This window comes from Peromyscus californicus, unplaced genomic scaffold, assembly GCF_007827085.1.
Source record: "Peromyscus californicus insignis strain IS unplaced genomic scaffold, ASM782708v3 Scaffold_9__1_contigs__length_137607984, whole genome shotgun sequence".
Lineage (NCBI taxonomy): Eukaryota > Metazoa > Chordata > Mammalia > Rodentia > Cricetidae > Peromyscus > Peromyscus californicus.
Window position 1 is genome coordinate 58,689,149 of NW_026294617.1, and position 19,503 is coordinate 58,708,651.

Sequence of the window (19,503 nt, forward strand, 5' to 3'; positions counted from 1 at the left end):
CTATGTCTTGTGGTAAGTGAGTGGATGAAAATAAAAAGGATTTATGAAAGTTGTGAGGGTCTAAGAGAGTAATTTAAGGTGTGTGAAGGCAAATTGTAAAGGCCCGAGGAAGTGACTGAAGGTATGTGAAAATGATACGTAAAGATGATACGTACTATTAAGACCACTAAAGTTCAGAGTTGTAGCATATTAATCAGTGGAGCTCTGATAAGCTATTAATCTGGCCTTGGTAAAGCAGTGCCTACCGTTATCATAATCACAGGCTCAAAATTTTAAATTTCCTTTGGACCTGACAACAGGATGTTTAGTTAGGGATGGTGTTGGCAAGTGTGTCCTGTGAAGGTTTCATCAGTATTCCGGCTTATGTCTCATCTCCTTCTGAACTCCAGCCAGCTTTCTACTTCTCCCTTTTTTCTTACTGAGAGCTATTCTTGCTTTATGACTTCTGTGATCTCACATCTTCTTTAATTTTTTTTTTGCCCTTGCACAGAAATCTCCAGGTTGTGATGAGTTAATTCTTACGTTCCATACTGAGCAGCATTCCTCTAGAAACCTCTTATGGACTGCTCTTGATCCTACACTGACAACTTAAAGGCCACACATCTCCTAGTATTTGGCCTTGATGGCACCCCCACCCAATCTCCTTGATGAGATCACTAAGTTATCCTATCTTGAATGCTGTGTGAAACACTCCCCTAAAGAAAATGTCCTTAGAAGGTACTGTGTGGCGTGTACGTGATCCTAAATCAATTTGTAGGTTTGAGGGAAAGAAAAGTCTTCATCTATGTAAGTTAAGGAAAACCTACAACATTCTGTGATGCTGTTATTTCATTGATTCCCACCTGCCTACATTACTTTCATCAACACCTTGGTATCAAATCAGATAGTTAATAGCTTAAATTTTATAAGCTGTCTGAGAAAAGAAATGGAACTTACCTATTGAGGCACTGAATTCCACTTTCTCCTCTATTAAGTGGCCCCTATGTATTTTACTCTAGATTTAGCCTTTTTTTTTTCCCATGCCAAGATTGTTATAATGTATATTTCCCGTGAAATGGGGCCCAAAGATTTCTTACATTTCTGTGAGTTTTGCTGCTAAACAGCCACAGCTTTGTGAAAGCCAAGTGGGCAATGTGGGCAGAACACAAGCACAGGCAGACATTTTATTACATCTTCCCGGTACTGGCTAAAATGTGAATGCTTAAGAGAGGCATAATCCACAAATTTCTTTTTCAGATCTGCTAAGTGCTTTGGCTCACTCTGTCAACTAGGTAAATGCTTGTGGGGTTTGAAAAAAAAAAAATGGCCCCCAAAGGGAGAGCCGCTATTAGGAGGTGTGGCCTTGTTGGAGGAAGTGTGTCACTATGGAAGTGGGCTTTGAGGTCTCATATATGCTCAAGCCATGCCTAGTGAGATAGTTCATTTCCTATTGCCTGAAAGATGTAGAACTCTCAGCTACCTGTCCATCTACATGTCTACCTGTATGCCACCATGTCTCACGATGATGGTAATGGATTAAACCTCTGAAACTGTAGTGTTTTCCTTTAGAAGAGTTGGCCATAGACATGGTATCTCTTTACAGCAGTAGAAACCCTAAGATGGTTCTCATCTGTTTAGTCTTCCATCTCTCTGATATGTATTTCTCTACACATTGTAGGTGGAGTTTTCCAGTCCTGATATCCTACTCCCAAATAACAGGCAGCCACTTTCCAAATAACTGACTCAGAGACTTAACATAAATTATAAATGCTTGTTTGATAGCTCAGGCTTGTTACTACCTCTTATACTTACCCCATATTTCTTATCTATGGTTTGCCACATGGCTTATGGCTTGTTACCTCATTTTCTACATGTCCTGCTTCCTCAGCGGCTGGCTGGTGTATACTCTGACTCTGCCTTTCTTCCCAGAGTCCTCTGTGTCTTGCTGTCCCACCTGTACTTCCTGTCTGACTACCAGCCTGTCAACTTTTTATTAACCAATGAGAGTAATACAAATTCACAGTGTACAGAATTATTACACAGCAATACATGGCCTTGAAAGTATTTGTTCTGTATATGCCACACTTCGAAGATACCACCCGTGGAGGCCAGAAGATGGTGTCCAGATCCCCTAGCACAGGAGTTAACAAGCAGTTGTGAGCTGCCTGGCCTGAGTACTGGGAATAGAACCTGAGTCCTCTAGAAGAGCACTCTCAAACACTGAGAAATCGCTTCATCTCTGCTGATGTTCCCAATCTTCACAATCTCCAGACAACCTGGTCCCTTGGGTGCTGCATGATCTTGATTCTCCAAAGAGGGGGGGGGGGGGGGGGGGGTTGTTGTTGCTTGAGACAGGGTTTCATGTAGTGCAGGTTAGCCTCAAACTCAGTATGTATCAAAGAATGATTGTGAATTCTAATCTTCTGTCTCAATTCCCTGAATGCTGGAATTACAGGGGTTCACCAGCACATTTTATGGGATGCTAGGACGGAACCTAGTTCATGCATAATAAGAAAACACTCAACTAAGCCACATTCCCAGACCTGAATCAGCTATATTTATTTTGTGTATGGTGCATGACTATGTGTTTCTAACTGTTCACACACGTATGTAGGCCAGAAGTTGATTTCGAGTGACTTCCTCAGTCACTCTTCACCTTAGTTTTGGGACTGTCTCTTGATGAACATGGAGATCACAGGTTCAGCTAGTCTGGCTAATCAGCAAGCCCCTTTGGTCCCTCCTGACTCTACCTTCTCAGAACTGGGGTAACAAGTACAAGCCATTGCCCATGGCTTTTAAGTGGGTGCAGAGGTTCCAAACTCAGGTCTTCATGCTTCCTTGGCAAGTACTTTATTGAGCTATTTCCCCCACCCCCTGAATCAGTTATTTTTAAAAGAGAATATTATAGAATCAAGGGCTCTAGAGTTTTCTATTTCTTTAGCATAAAGGTGTGATAAAATGCATTAAGTAACACAGAAACCTATCTGGCATGCTAACTCATATACCCTCAGAAGTCCGAACCACTTAAAAGAACATTTTGAGTGTAGTAGATATAAAATAAGTTTAGATGGAGGCTGGAGAGGTGGCTCAGTGGTTGAGCATTAGCTGCTCTTAGAAAGGACCCAGGTTTGATTCCCAAAGTCTACACAGTGGCTTACAACCATCTGTAACACCAGTTCAAGAGGACCCAATGCCCTTTTCTGGCCTCCAGGGTACATGCATGTAATACACATACACAAACACCCATTATACATAAATATAAATATAAGTAATAAAAAATAAGTATAGATGAACATATGGATGCTTCCAAATTTGGAAACAGATTGAATATTTATCTGGGGCTAGAATGTGTATGTATGAACACAGACCTATGTTTGCATAGGGAGAAGGTAAGATGCTTATCCAAACTTTCTACAACATCTCTACAACTTGGTGAATGGGTGTGTGGCTCCACGGCAAGTACTTCCCTAACTGGTACTCAGCCCTGGGCTTGAGCCCATCACTGAGAGAACAAAACAGACTTGGCAGAGTGTTGGAACACAGTCCAAGAACGGAGTCGTACAATAGGAATTCTGAGCACTTGTGAGAAAAGTCCAAGAAAACATGAATCTTGTGACCTCAGTTTCTCCAGAAACACAGAATTGTTCTCGTAATGTGCTTTTGTGTTCCTCCCAGGTATAGTGGATAGGAGTGAGTTGACTTCAGCTGTTGTTAGTTATACATCTCTATGGAAAAAGCGTGTTTTTTCCACACGTGGCTTGTCCTTTTGATTGAACACCTCACGTGATCCTTCTTAACCCTCGAAGTATCAATTGTCTGATGCTCTGAATAAAGTTGGCTACTGCATGAGACTTTAGTCGGCCTCATTTTTAGGTCTCACTTTTCAAGGTTCACGCTGCCATCTAGAGCAGGGAACATCATCAGGCTTATATTATTCACACACAGATGGAAACTAGTTGCATCTGGTAGATACTTACTGCCCGAAGTCCTAGAGACAGCTATTTTTGGCTCTAAAGGTTGCTTACTAAGAGTGTAGAAGGGTAATCAGAGGCTAGCAACTACAAGTAACTTGCCATCATACTTTCTGCAGCATACAAAAAATGATGAGGATATTCTCTACAACTGGTGATAGACAGATTTAGCAAAAGTTGGTGGGTGGGAGGGCTATTCTCCCATTCTCTTTCCATTTCCTGCTCTCCCAATCTCTCTGCATTCAGTCCTGTTTCTCAGACTGTTACTTACATCTGCCCGAGGGAAGAATCTTTGATCTCAAAATGTATTTAAGCAGGGTGCACTTAACTGATTTTTATCTATTCAAATATAAATGCTCCTTTTATGGAGCAAATATTATGACTCAGACTAAGCTTGCCTAGTGGGCACCAGCCTCTGGGTTCAATCCCAGCAGTGAAAACAAAAGAGCTCACAGACCAAAGAGTGTCATGTGCTAGCTGGATGTCTGCAACAAACAGCCAAATTGTTCTCGTAGTGATTGTGACTATCAATGTCAATCTGAGTTTTCTGTATTCCAGGAAATACAAAACATTATGTACTAGAGGGACTCACATCGGGACAAGGTACAGAGGAGACAAGTGCTACAGTGAGCCTCAAGAAACATGGAAGAGTTTGAACGTAGTTTAACTGGTGTTAACATTAACGGTATTAATTCCTTTGACTCAGTAAAGAACCACAAAAAAGAAACAGGCTCTCACTCAGTTTCTGCCGAGCAAGAGGCGAACTCTTCAGCCTCCTGGGGCCCAATCCTGGAGTGTAACCTCCGCTTCATTCCAGTAATAAAAAGCATGCACAATTCATTAAAAATTTAGACAAGGCTTTATGTTATATTTATTTATTCTCCAGCTTGTACAAACTGGATGTAGAAGCATAAACATAGTACATTTCTACCATCTTCAACAAAAATATAACCAATATGTACAATTATTGTATTAAAAATACAAAAGGGATACAGACTCCACCAATGTCTTTCTAAAAGACATACAGGTACAAGTAGTATCAAAAGTATGAGGAAATCACCAGTTAATTATACATTCTGCACTTGACATCACAGAGCGAACTGAGATTAGCAGTCCTATGTTCTACAATTACTTAATGTTTAGATAACATCTGTGCAATTTGTGATAGAGCTAGATTTTTGTCTTTCTATATGCACATGAGGTCCATAGCCTATATAGTAAAACTGGCAATAATGCAGATTACATGTAAAATTACAAATGCATTAAGTGACAATGGGATACATAAGTAGACAAATGCCATGACATAGAAGAGAATTATTAAATAAAGCACTGACAGTTTTTGACACAGTGAAAAAACACTGCAATTCGACCTTTAAAATTTGAAGCTATTTACGTTTATCTACTGATCAATATGATCAGCTGAATTTAATGGAAAAAAATCCAAGACCAGCAGCCCCTCACATCTGAGTACTACTCGGATTGGCAGCCTTCACTTTTCCGGAGTCTGTGCAAAAACACCACAAAAATAGAACGGTGGGGTCTTTTTCAGTCATTCTAGGGGTCATAGCAGCTGTGAGCAGATGGCCGCCACATTAGCCTTCTCTATATGCAGCGTCCACGAAGCCACTTACAGGTCAGTCTTTGGTGACTAACCCACCTTGTAAAGGCCGGCGTATCTAACCACGTGACCTTTAATCATGTTTAAAGACATACTCTCTGGTGCCAATTCAACATGGGGAGGCTGTCTTGAAAGAGCAGTGCGAACAGCTGGCATGTGCTCCAACACCCCAGCTGCCTCACTGCGATCTTATCCAGTCATGTTCTTCTCTTTTAAAAACATAAAAACAAAAAGCTCTCAAACTCTAAATTAACAAAACTCAAAAAATAAAATAAAAAAAAAACCATAACTTAAAAACAGGGGTTGCCATCCATTGTAATTGGGCAGGACACACTCTCCGATAACACTGTCCCGCCTCCTAAGGCTCAGACAGGACACATGAGTCCTAGTCCCGTCCCGTCCCACCCCCACCCCCACCCCACCCCCGGCCATGTGCAAACAGTTTTACATTGGAGCCTCACCCACTGGGGAAGGAGCAGGTGAGGAGTCTCCGTGGTGAAGTAATTGGCTAACATCTGATGCTTCTGGGATAGGGCACTTCACGGGCAAGGCCAGAAGGCCATGGGAAGACGGAGTCGCTGCCAGGTCTTCCCTTGGTGTGGCCATACCCTGTCCGGCATATTTGGTTTTTCAGAAACCCAGGCTGGCAATGCTACTTAAGGTTCAAAATAATACTGTGATCATTCAATGGATAGAACATGTATTCTCCGAACACAATCTTTAAAACTCATTTTTTTTTTAAAGGATATTGTAAACAAGTGGACGAGCACTGTACTCAAAGGATTTCATGTCTGTCTTTGTCTTCCTGGGTGGGTTCAAGACCCCAAGCAGTTCAAAGGCTAGCTTTTTCTCATCTTCCGAATGAGATCGAGGGCTAGGGCTGGATTGAAATCTAAGAGGAAGATTGAAAACTCCTTCTAGGCGTGGAGAAGTACAGCCAGAGGGGATCACCTTGTGATGATCTTGGAATCTGGAATGATACTGCGTGATGTGGCAGGAGGCAGCTCCGAGTCTGCTGGACTGTGCATCTCAAGCAATAAGGTCTGCAAAGTGCCAGGGCAATTTCTTCACAGTATTTCACATGCAAAGGGGAAAGGAACGGGGGAGAAGAAGCCCCATGCTGCTTTAAGGCAGGGAAGGAGGCAAACTGGTCCACCATCCTCAGGATGTGCGTGCCAAGGCTCCAATGCTTCGGCTGTCTTCCTGTGCTCTCCTTTCGGTGGCTTGCTCTGGATCAAGAAGCCGGAGCCACCTCAAACGGCCGACACTTGTTCATCTTCTGAACATACAGCAGGAAAGAAAACGAAAGAGTCAACAAGTAGGCTTTTTGTGTGTGTGTGCTATCCTGTTCACTTAGGTTAAAAAAAATACATATTTAATGTAGCTCACTTAAAACTCTTGCATTTTTGACAAGCAGTCATTCATAATTTTAAAAGTTCAAAAATGGGTGCATCATGCAAACCTTCATATACACATACACAATATATTTGTATGTATTTTGGGGGAGGACTGAGACAAGGTTTCTCTGTGCAGCCCTGGCTATCCTGGAACTCCCTATGTAGGGAGGACTAGCCTTGAATATAAAGAGATCCACCTGCCTCTTCTTCCCAAGTGCTCTGATTAAAGGTGTGCACCATCATACCTGGCTTATATACCCTATTAAAAAGGCAGCTGTGTGTGGTCATTCGGGTCTGTGATTCCAGTGCCCAGGAAGCTGAGCCAGGAGCAGGTGTCTGAAGGCAGCCTGGCCTACTGTCTTAAAAACAGTTACAATTGTGATGGCTAGTCTAGGGTGTCAACTCGACAAACCTAGAAAAAGAAAACTTTGAGGAACTGCCTCCGTTGGAGTGGCCTGTAAGGCATATTCTTGATTGCTAATGGATGCAGGAGGGCCCAGCCCACTGCGGGTGGTGCCTTCCCTAGGAAGGTGGGCCTCTACTGTATATGAAAGATGGCTGAATGTGAGCTTGGGAGCCGGCCAGCAAGCAGTGTTTCCCAGGGTCTCTGCTTCAGTTCCTGCTCCATCTTCCCTGAATAATGGACTGTTACCTGGAATGTAATAAACCCTTTCTTCCCCAAATTGCTTTTGGTCAGAATGTTTTTGTAACAGCAAAAGAAACCAAACTAAGATAACAATAAATAAATAAAATTGAATACATTGTATGTTTATTGGATGGAAAGTTATTAATAATTTAAGTGCTAAAATAACAGGTACTTTTCTAAGACTTATTTTTAAGTATATGTACGCCCATTTCTATGTGTGGTATATGCATGTGAGTACAGCTGCCCATGGAAGCCAGAAGAGATGGTTAGATCCCTAAAAGTTAAGAATTTTAGATAGCTGTGAGGTATACTCCATGGGTGTAAGAAACTGAACTTCGCTGCAAGAGCAGTATACTCTTCACCATAGAGCCATCTCTCCAGGACTTCCTTCAACTTGTTTAAAATTCAGTCTGTCTGTCTGTCTGTCTGTCTGTCTCTCTCTCTCTCTCTCTCTGTGTGTGTGTGTGTGTGTGTGTGTGTGTGTGTGTGTGTGTGTGTGTGTTGTACACGAGTGCAGTTGTCCACAGAGGCCAGCAGAGTGTGTTGGGTCTCTCGGCTGCTCTAAGCTGCCCACACTGGTATTAGGAACTGCACTGGGGTCCTCTAGTAGAGCAACAAGAGCTCTTAGCTACTGAACCATCTCCCAGCCCCCAGCCCCTTATTTTTAACAATACAGTTATATATTAAGACGTCTAGAAGTCCTCTTCCCGAGAACTGGGATTTGCTTCCCAGCACCCACATGGCAGGTCACAACCTATAACAGGGCATCACATATCCTCTTCTGGCCTCCACAGGCAGTAGGCACACACACAGTACATATATATACATACAGCAAACACTCATACACACATAAAAACAAATCTTTAAAAAAAATTCAAGGATACACAAAAGTGTTAATATGTATTAATCTATAATTGAAAGATTATAATTCCCACTTATTATGTTTTGGACTTTGCTATAGTGGTTGTGTAATAAAACATACTACACTGAATACTTAAAAAGCAAAGGGTAGGGTCGCCTCCTTGTTCTCAACCCAGTGTTGGTAGGAACATCCACAGGAAGGCAGAGAGCCCTAAAGCGGGCATAGCTTTTACTAGCCCTTCATTCCCAGCCACTTTCTACCATTAAGTGTCCAACTGCAACGCTTCCACTGAAAACGTTAACCAGCCCCGTCTCAATAGGTCAAGATGTTTCTCTAAATTCCTAAAACTATGAGCAACAACCAGAGGTTTTTACTCTTATCCTTAAAATAGGGCCACAAAAGAACTTGTTTTACTAAGCATTGTCTTGGAAATCCAGGCTAGGCTGTATCTCCGGTAGAACCTGCCTAGCACCCTGTAGGTCCTGGGCTCTCCCCCTAGCACAGAAAAAGACTAACACTCTAGTCACATGCACACTTTCTTACAGGCGACCCTCCAGGGATCGCTGGCACTGCTTAAACCATTTAGAGAAAAGTTCTTCCTCCTGCCAAAGAAGGAAGGAGCCTGGAGCCACTGCCCTGACCCTCCCGAGCAAGTGGGACCTGGGGCTGCCTGTGGGTCTCCCCAGCGCCTACCGTCCTCCTCGGCCCCGGCGAAGCCCTGCGGCTGGAAGGCTGCGAGGCGTGGGTCCGCATCGCTGGGCTTGTGCCACTGCGGCTTGCTTCCTGGCCTGCTGGTTGCAGGAGGCGTCTGCCCTGGAGACGGGGCCTCGGTGGGCCGCGCCACCATGCGGGACCGCTGTAGGGCCACGTTGTAGTCCGGGGGCTTCCGGGCCGGGTGGCAAGGCCCTTCAGGGAAATCTGCGATGGGGATGCCCACGTAGCCTGGAGGTGTGGGCGGTGGCTCCCGGTACCTGCCCTCCTTCCGCGCTGCAGAGAGAAGGCAGGGTGTCAGGTCCAAGGCCTTTCAGGCTGCGTAAGGTGCAGGAGACAAGCACCATTCGGGACACGCCAGGGAACTGGGCTGTCTGCAGCAAATACTCACCAGGTCATTTCTGTGTAGTGGTATAACCACTAAGCAAGGCTGCTACTGTAACCCGGGGGAGTTCAACTAAAAACGGGTGGGGTTAAAACTAACCTAACTCTTAGCCCTACTGTGAACAAGAGGGACCAGGAACATTCCTGGAACACATCAGTGAGGGGTAAAAATCCCCTCCCCTCTGTGCCTGGAGAGGGGTAACAGTTCATGTTTGTGAGGCATTTCCCAATATTATCCAATAGAGAATCATTTCCACATTCCTCCAAGTCTCTAGGTTTCACTTTGGAAAACAATACATTAAAATAAAATCATAAAAATGGTACAGGATATCAATTTTTAAAGCCCTGGAAACCAAAAAGGCAGTTGCTTTTCTTAAAACCCACGACTTCACTAATGAAAAAGCCATTAATCTCTGTATGTAAACTGTATGAAATTTGTGAAACTGAATACAACTCAAGTTTCCTTTTCTTGATTTTGTTAGGAACTAGAAATCATTTTCCTTTCCACTTCAGCAACAAAAATCCTGAGGATTAGTTTGTTAACAGAAAATGGTTTAAAACAATCAACCTAAGAATTCTGGGCTGTTACCTCCTTACTCATCTTTATGAGGCATTAAGTTTGACATCCATGCATCACTTCTTTATGTGGCCACATAACTATTTCCTCCTTAGTACAAGTGATGCTTGTAATGGTTATATTCTAGAAGTTTCTCTCAATACCTCACAATCTACCTTGCCATTCTATTAGACATTCATTATACATGCTACAGAGATTATAACCCTGTGATTGAGGGAACACACCTGTCTTCACACCAGAAAGGGCACCAGCATCTTTCAGGCTCCTGATTCATTAGTGCTATCTTTTACCAAGACCTCTTCCATCCTCACACTAACCCTATTAAGATAAAATTATTGGGGCTGGAGAGATGGCTCAGTGGTTAAGACCACTGGCTGCTCTTCCAGAGGACCCGAGTTTAATTCCCAGCACCCACACAGCAGCTCACAACTGTCTATGTAACTCTAGCTCCAGGGGATCTGATACTCTTACACAGACATCCATGCAGGCCAAACACCAATGCCCATAAAGTAAAAATGAATAAATCATATTTTAAAAAAGATAAAATTATGAAGCTCGTTTTAGAGATGAGTAGGGGCAGCTGAGTGTCTGAAGTGTCAAGACAGGGATTCTAGCTCTGCCTGACCCCGTCCTGTGCTTTACCCATCTCTGAGTTCTTTACCCCTGTTCCAGCATGTACAAAGAATTGGTTTAGTAGAAAAAACTATGTGTCTGCATAACAAAAACCACTGAAAAACATTTCAATATACAAAGGCTATAGAGTTCTCGATATAATTCAAGGGGACAAGGGAGTAACCAACCATTTTTCTAAGTTCCAGGGAGAGGAAATCACTCCTCTCTGAAGAACACAGGCACCTATGCTGATAATTTTCAGGTCGTATCACAACCGATTGATCCTGAGGGCTCAGCTCTATTGAATGTTAGAGTTACACGTCTCTGGCCACAGACTTGGTGGTTAAGCCCGAGTCATTTCACAGTTTTGACCGTACTTGCTGATCTGGACCCGTATGTGGCAACGGACAAACCAAGGGAGAAGCCAATCTCCACCCCCGGTCCAGGCGCACCTCGGCATTACATCTCCATACTTACCAATGAGCCCCTTCGTAGTGCTTGACGTCACGGCTATGTGAGCAGGCATGGGGACGGGTTTGGCTTCCTCGGTGGTCACAGGCACCAGGCTGCTGCTTTCTGCTTCGATGGAGACATCCTTGCCACCCCTGCGCTTGATGGTGCCCGTGTCACCCTCCGAGTCTTCTCCCCAGTAGCCTGTGGAGGATGCCCAGCTTGCCCGGGATTGGGCTTGTTCAAGACTCTCTCTGTTTTGATTTTGTCTATTATACTTTGTGCTATGATCAGAAAACATGATTTGGTCCATATGGCTACCAGAGGCCCATATGCCTGCAGCATCCCCTGAATAGTCAAAGTGAGTGTGCCCAAACGGCAACGTTTCCCAGCTTCTCTGGTGCTGGATGGTCTGGATGTTATCATGGGAACCACTTGAACATGACGTCCAGCTCCCACGACCGCTGTCAGCAGCATCGAGGGAAGCACGGTCCCCTTGGTCATGGGAAAGCTCCTCTGTGCTAGGAGAAGAGATGACAGTTGCTGCGGCGTACAGGCCCCGGCTTTCAGACACTGGGGCATATGACCTAGCCACCAAAACAGAGGGAAGGAAGAGGTGAGATTGCTAAATAACCTTTTGCTGATGAACTGTTTTGCTGCTTGGAGACAGGCTCTCGGTTTGTAGTCTAGGCCGGCCTTGAACTCATGAACCTCCCACCCCAGCCTAAGTGCTAGGATAATAGGCATGAGCCACTCGGCTTATAAAATATCTTTCCCCCTAGAAAAGTGGCTTTCTTCCATCCCAGAGAGAGGACGAAAGTACTCAGGAATGGGATCAGAGTGTCCAGCTCTGCCATATCGTTCATTCATCTTGTTGCAAAGCAACCCCAGAGAAGAGACCAACAACTTGGTCCTTCCAGGGCTCACATGCCTGACTACACTGTGACTCCCTACGGACGGCAGCTCAGAGACTGGGGTGTGTCCTACTGGCATAGGCTTCCTCCAGCAGAGCCCCAGTGGACCGCTGGAGGATAAACACAGCTACGAAAGCAGTCTGCCTAACAGAAATAGCATGGCACTTCCTAACAGACCACGGGGAGAGAGAGGAGAGACTGCACGGAGCAGACGCTTACCCTAAGCTGTATTGATCAGGCTCAATCAGGGGCCGCCGCTCCATCCTGCCCACACCTAGGTTGGTCTCCACAATGCTGACAGAATGCCTCTGGCGCCGTTCGTCATGCAGAGGGACTGGCACCGAGTCAAAGGAAGAGTTGCTGACAATACTGGACCGTGAAGAAATTTCACTGTGACCAGAATCTGAAAAATTATCCACGGTGCCACTGGGTGCCAACGAATAACCTGAACGAGAAATGCGCTTCAGTAATGAGACATTTTAGGCTTCTGAAAAAGGTACACCAAATGAGCAAAATTTAAATGTTGACAATGAAGAGGGGCTTTACTCAAAAACTTGTAAGCACCAGGTGACTAAAAGATTAAAATTTTACTCTAATAAAAGTATAAAATTGCCTATTCAATGGTCAGAGAAAACTACCTATTGTTATTCACCTTTTAGGTAAAGAAGAAGTAACTATGGCGTCCATTGACTATTCTTGCTTCCTTAGCTACAAACCATACTACTGTTAGTAAACCCAGCTGAACACAGCTCAAAGACAAAAATACTTTGTCTAGCATGCCTGAGGCACCAGTTCCAATCTTAGCAGCATAAAACATGATGAAAAACAAAACTGGCCCTCCAAAGCCCCCACAGCCAGACTCCACCAGTCTTAGAAGTACAAACCCGACCCTCACACTGTGAGTGAGTGTCTTATTTTCTGTTGTCTGTTTTTTGAGACAGGGTTTCTCTGTGTAGCACTGGCTGTCCTGGAGCTTGCTGTGTAGACCAGGCTGGCCTCGAACTCAGAGATCCCCCTGCCTCTGCCTCCAGTGCTGGGATTAAAGGTATGTGCCACCACACCTGGCTAGAATGTCTTATTTTCGAGGGACATTTTGACTTTTAGAGGATGGCAAAAAGTTCGACAGGATGTAGCCACACATTCTTAAAACTTTAAGTAGACACATGTATAAAAAGAGTAAGTCCAGCCAGGTGGTGGTGACGCACACCTTTAATCCCAGCACTGGGGAGGCAGAGGCAGGTGGATCTCTGTGAGTTCGAGGTCAGCCTGGGCTACAGAGTGAGACCTGAAAAAGATATGTTTGGAATTCTGCCATTTATTTTTTCAACATTAAAAATGTATGAATTGAATGACCCACAAGATAGTTGGTTTGAAGGATGTAGTATGCATTTCCCCTACCCAGCACTATAAAATGCCTCAATAGACATTCATTTCCTGGCCTGAAAGGACTCAACTCTCAGCTGTTCCTAAAAATAATTTTAAAAGTCACATGGTTGGGGGGTAGGGAGGGAGAGCTTGTAGTGACACTTTTACATTTTTAATGAACAATTCCTTGATCTTTCTCAGCACTCAACTTTTAAATTTCCATTATGATACAAAGGCTAGTAAACAGATGTAATCAGGTACAACGTAAATTTCTTCTCTTTTAAGACTGGAGTCTTGTTATACAGCCCAGGTTGCTGTCACAGCTACCTCAGTGTTGGAATTAGGGAGGGGCCTGTACCACCTCACCCATCATAATATAATTTTTTTCAATACCTCTTGACCAGGCAAATACTACAACAAACCCTGAGAACATCTGAATGGCAAATCCTGTATCTCAGTCCAATTGGACCTGATTTATATTTTAAATGCTACATGGGTCTTGATGAGATTTAGCAAGCTCATTTAAGGCATGCATTTCAAAATCGCACTGCAAGTTCCAACAATGTTAAATCCCTCCCTAAAAAGTCTGCCCCAGAGCTTGATGCTTGGAGGAATTCTACCATTTTCTTAGCCAGTGAGCCAACTAGCTTTCCTGCCAGCTTTGATTTTAAAAGCCTCATCCACCCCATAGCTCCCTGGAGCACTGTTATTCTTGCTCCAGTTCTCAATTCCAAGAGAAAACGAGAAGCTGGGTAAGTCCAATTGCCAGAAGCCAGCAGACCTCAGCTGACATCACCGCTAGCTGGCGAGACCTGAAGCCACAGAACTCACAGGGTTGGAGAGCAATGGGTAGGCTGACTCTGCTGTGTCACTGAATTCTAGCTCCTTTCACACTTCTGAAAGGAAGACAACCTCCTTTCCTACTGGCTGACATGCACTCAATGGAAGGCCAGGGGAGGGATCATTATTGGGAGCCTTGGGAAGAAATTATCACCTATTTTAATCTGAGAAAATATCAACCTAAGGATAGATGTAGTCTCTTGAGAACAAGAAAAACAATCAAGACCTGCATTTGTATAATGAAAAAAAAATAAGGAACATTAATTTTTCACATTTTCAAGGCCACTTCTATATTACTGTTGCATAATTTTCAAGTTAATTAGAACAAATTTCAATATAAAAATAATTTTCCCTACAGTTACAATGATTTAAAAAAAAAGATTTAAAAAAGTTTGCGTTAATCCAGAACTCAGGAGGCAGAGGCAGGAGAATTGCTGCAAATTTGAGACCAAGCTGGTCTACATGGTTGGTTCTGGGCTAGAGAGTGCTCATGATGAGACTTTAGGAAAAACCAAAAACCAAAACCAAAAAACCAAAGTTTTAAATAGTTATACAAGTAAATGCTATCTATTTCTAAGTAGAATATTTAAAAGAAATATCATGGAGGGGGCTGAACTCAGCGTCCCAGGAGAAGAAAATGGAGCACAGTGAAGCTTGGACAATGAATCAGAAAAGAAGTCTAGGAAGGGACCCGAAGCTGAGACATGACATTCACTATGTGCTCACCTCTGCCACTGCCTGGTCAAGCACTGGACCAGAGCCTCAGCAGAACAAGAACCAAGGTGTGGTGAAGGACACCAGCAGACAGACCACGGGGACTGCAGGAGTGTGATAAGGGACTCGGAGGCTGAGGGTTCCCAGCATCCCTCTGCCAGCTACTGCAGGCAGGCTGGTGGTGGCCCTTGCTGCAGTACCCCAAGGGAGTGAGCACAGCCCCAACCAGGAAGGAGTGCTGGCTGAGAACACAGCACCTTCTATTTCATTTATTGATCATTTGTGTTTTTATTGTCTTATTCTTTAAGTTTTAGTTTCTTTCTTATGATTTATTTTCATTTTACTTGACCTAAATTTTTATTATATATAAATATAAATATACATTTAAGCTTTTTTTTTTTTAGTGCATATATATTTGTACCTTAAGTGTTAAGTTGTTAGACTGTATCCTATATCTCACTGGGAAAAAAATGACTTAATTTTGAAGTTTTTAGTTATTTTATGGGTATGAATGTTTTGCCTTTGTGAGGCTGTGTCTGCCTTGTAGGTGCCTGAGAAGGAAGTCAGAAGAAGGTATCAGAAGCCCCTGAAACTGGAGTTGCAGATGGTTGTGAGCTGTCATGTGGGTCTTGGGAACTGAGCCTGGGTCTTCTCTGGAACAGCAGTGTACTATTCTGGCTGCCTTTGTGGATCAACTTGACACAAGCTAGAGTCATCAGAGAGGAAGGAGCCTCAGTTAAGGAAATGCTTCCTTAAGATCCAGCTATAGGACATTTTCTCAGTTAGTGATCAATGGGGGAGGGCCCAGCCCACTGTGGGTGGTGCCATCCTTGGGCTGGTGGTCCTGGGTGCTATAAGAAAGCAGGGTGAGCAAGCCAGGGGAGGCAAGCCAGTCAGTAGCACTCCTCCACGGACTCTGTATCAGCTCCTGTCTCCAGGTTCCTGGCCTGCTTGAGTTCCTGTCCTGACCTCTGTTGATGAACAGCAATATGGATGTATAAGCTGAATAAACCCTTTCCTCCTCAACTTGCTTTTTGGTTTGTGGTGTTTTGTGGCAGCCACAGAAACCCTAACTAAGGCAAGCAGTCAGTGCTCTTACCTGCTGAGCCATCTCTCCAGCCCCGGAGTCTCTACTGCTGTTCTGATCCCTAACCGACACACTTTTTCCTCATTCTTTACTTCCTCTCTTTACATTCCTTTACTCTCTCCTCTCTTCTCGTTTGCTCCTCACTTCACTGTTCAAATATTGATGCTCTTACCCCTAAAAAACAACAATCCTCACCCCCTAAAAACTACTTTCCCCAACCTAAGAGAAGACACACAGTAAAGAGGACAAGTATCTTTCACAAAGAAGTAATCAGGGAGAGATCAAACTATTTGCAGATGACTTGAAAGACCCCACAGACCACACCAGAAAACTTTCAGATTTGATAAACACTTTCAGCATGGTAGCAGGATACAAAAATGAACATACAAAAGTCGGCACTTTTTTATATACTAACAGTGAGCTCACTGACAACAAAACTAGGAACAATATCCTATTAACAACAGCAGCGAAAGACAATGAAACAACCTAGGAAGAAACCCAACAAAAGAGGTGGAAGACGTCTACAATGAAAACTTCAAGGCATCAGAATGCCATCCATCAAAATTCCAAATGACATTTTCCACAGAACTAGAAAAAACAACCCTAAAATCTATACAGAAACACAAGAGACCACAGAGAGGCAAAGCATTCTAAAGCAGAAGGAAGATGCTCAAAGCATGTTATCATATCTGCTCAAAACATGTTATATCTGATCAAAGCATGATATCATATCTGATCAAAGCATGTTATCATATCTGATCAAAGCATGTTATCATATCTGCTCAAAGCATGTTATCATAGCTGATCAGAGCATGTTATCATATCTGCTCAAAGCATGTTATCATAGCTGATCAAAGCATGTTATCATAGCTGATCAAAGCATGTTATCATATCTGATCAAAGCATGTTATCATATCTGATCACAAACTGTATTTTGGAGTCATAGTGATACCAGTAGCACAGTACTGGCATAAAGAGACAAGTAGATCAACAGAACAAAATTGAGGATCCAGAAATAAACCCACACACTAGCCACCTAAATTTTGACAAAAGTGTTGAAAATAGATACCAGGGATGAGAAAGGCAAAAGAGCCATGTTGGTGCCCCCACCTGCAAAGAATGAAGTTAGGTCCCTATCTCACACCCTACATGAAAGTCTACCCAAAGTAGATCAAAGACCTTAATTTAACCCCTAAAATGTTTAAACTGCTTGAGGAAATAATCCAAGATATAGGTACAGGCAATCTTTCTGACTAGTATTCAAACAGCACCAGAAATAGCCCCAAGAACTGACAAGTGAGACCACATGAACTTAGGAACTTCTCCACAACAATAAAAACTATCAACTGAGTGAACACAGCCTACAGAACGTGAGAAAACCTTTGCCAATTCTATTTCAGACAAGGGTTAATATCTACACTGTATCTAAACCTGGAAAAATTAAACATCCCAAACCAAAAGGCCCACCAATAAATGGGCCACTCAACTGATACAACAACAACAACAACAAAACAGTTCTCAAAAGAAACACCAACTGGCCAGTAAAAATGGTAAAATTCAGCATGCTTAGCCATCAGGAAAATAACTGCTTTGCGATTCTAACTCACCACTGTCAGAATGTCGTCAAGAAAACAAATGACAAGCCAGGCGGTGGTGGTGCATGCCTTTAATCCCAGCACTCGGGAGGCAGAGACAGGCGGATCTCTGTGAGTTCGAGGCCAGCCTGGGCTCTACAAAGTGAGTTACAGGAAAGGCACAAAGCTACACAGAGGAATCCTGTCTCGGAAAACCAAAAAAAAAAAAAAAAAAGAAAAAAAAAAGAAAACAAATGACAGCCAGTGGTGGCAGCACACACCTTTAATCCCAGCACTTGGATGGCAGAGGCAGGCAGATCTCTGAGTTCAAGGCCAGCTTGGTCTACAGAGCAAGATCCAGGACAGCCAGGGCTACCCAGAGAAACCCTGTCTCAAAAAAAACAAGAAAGAACGAACGAATGACAGCAAATGCTAGTGAGGATGTGGGGAGAGGAGCCCTTCTTCAGCACTTGTGGGATGTAAACTGCTGTGGTCACTATGGAAATCAAAAACAAAACAACAAACAAACAAAACAAACCTAAAAAGAGAGCTATTACATGATTTGGCTGTACTTTTGGTATTTACCAAGCGTCCACATCCTACCAGACACTTGCGTGTGTATGTCCAAGGGAATGAAAAGTCTAGATGCCCAGCAGAGGAATGGGCAATGAAAACGTAGTGCATATACCCAATGGGATTTTATCCAGCCGTAAAGAAAAATGAAATTCTAAAGATTTCATGAAATGGATGGAGTTAGAAAATATTACACTCAGTGAGGTAACCCAAGCTCAGAAAGACAAGTAAGCATTTCTTCTAGTGTGGGGGTCCTAGCCTCTAATCTCTAATTTCTTGGGCTCGGCTGTAGCAGGAAATGGATAATCGGAACTTTCATGAGATATCAGCAGTCTTCTTAAGCCAATACTTACAATGTTAGCACCTGTCTTTGATAGCAGGTTAAGAGGAGCCATAATTATAAAAACACCAGCATTCTTCCAAATTTATGAACGGATGCGGAAGATCCATTGCCACAGCATACCCGATCATTTGCATACAAGACCCAAACTTCTGGAGTGTATGGCTTTGCAATCAGCTGGACTAGATGTGTGTGTGTGGATCTGAGAAGGGGTAGAAGTCACTGAGCCCTACCTTTCCTTGGAGAGCTCTGAGGTGAGGTGGGGGGTGAGGACAGCTGCGAAGATGCATTTGATATTGTGTCTTCTGCTTGCTTCCTATGACGCTCCAAACTCCCTTCTTCAGACAAGGACAGGATTTTCTTTAAAGCTTGTGGAGAGTTTATGCCTATGAAGAAAAAAAAAAAAAAGGGGAAGTAATTCAGGCACCCATTTTAGAGACTGAAAGGAGCGGAGGGTGTGGCTCGGTGGCAGAATAACTGGCTTGCCTCGCTTGCACAGGCCTTGGCTTCTACTCTAGCATCCCACAAACAAACAAGCAGACAAAGAGCAAAAATGACTGAAAGGAAGCATTAAATATTAAAAGCCTTTTTGTGTCAACATTCAGTATTGCCAGTTTCAATCTATTTACGATCTAAATGTTCTGTGTGTTCTTCTGGTGTAGGTAGCAAGGCAGGGGGTGTGCATGGCCTAGTCTCTGCCCGTTATCTGTTGGGAGTACTGGAAACAGACAGCTTTGATGTTACGCGGATTCTGAACTCAGCCATCATAGCTATTCAACTGTGTTTTGTTAAATAACAATGGGGGAAGCCAGAGAACTGGACAACACTTGAATTAAGGATGAAGGCAGCACACCCCACTTCAATTCCAGATGGCACTCAAGTTCGGATT

General features: G+C 43.5%; 1 protein-coding gene across 9 annotated transcripts in view; it reads right to left on the reverse strand.

The window, feature by feature from the left end:
- Positions 1-4,790: 4,790 nt before the first annotated feature.
- The window catches only part of Rapgef2 (Rap guanine nucleotide exchange factor 2), a 244,689-nt gene continuing 229,976 nt past the window's right edge, over positions 4,791-19,503 (reverse strand). For all 9 annotated transcript variants that reach the window (XM_052732160.1, XM_052732159.1, XM_052732162.1 and 6 more), the window contains 5 exons: positions 18,848-19,000; positions 12,341-12,566; positions 11,235-11,794; positions 9,167-9,460; positions 4,791-6,847 (listed from right to left, as the gene is read on the reverse strand). In XM_052732160.1, coding sequence (XP_052588120.1) covers positions 6,822-6,847; positions 9,167-9,460; positions 11,235-11,794; positions 12,341-12,566; positions 18,848-19,000 — 1,259 coding nt within the window. In that variant the 3' untranslated portion in view covers positions 4,791-6,821. The remainder of the gene's footprint in view (positions 6,848-9,166; positions 9,461-11,234; positions 11,795-12,340; positions 12,567-18,847; positions 19,001-19,503) is intronic.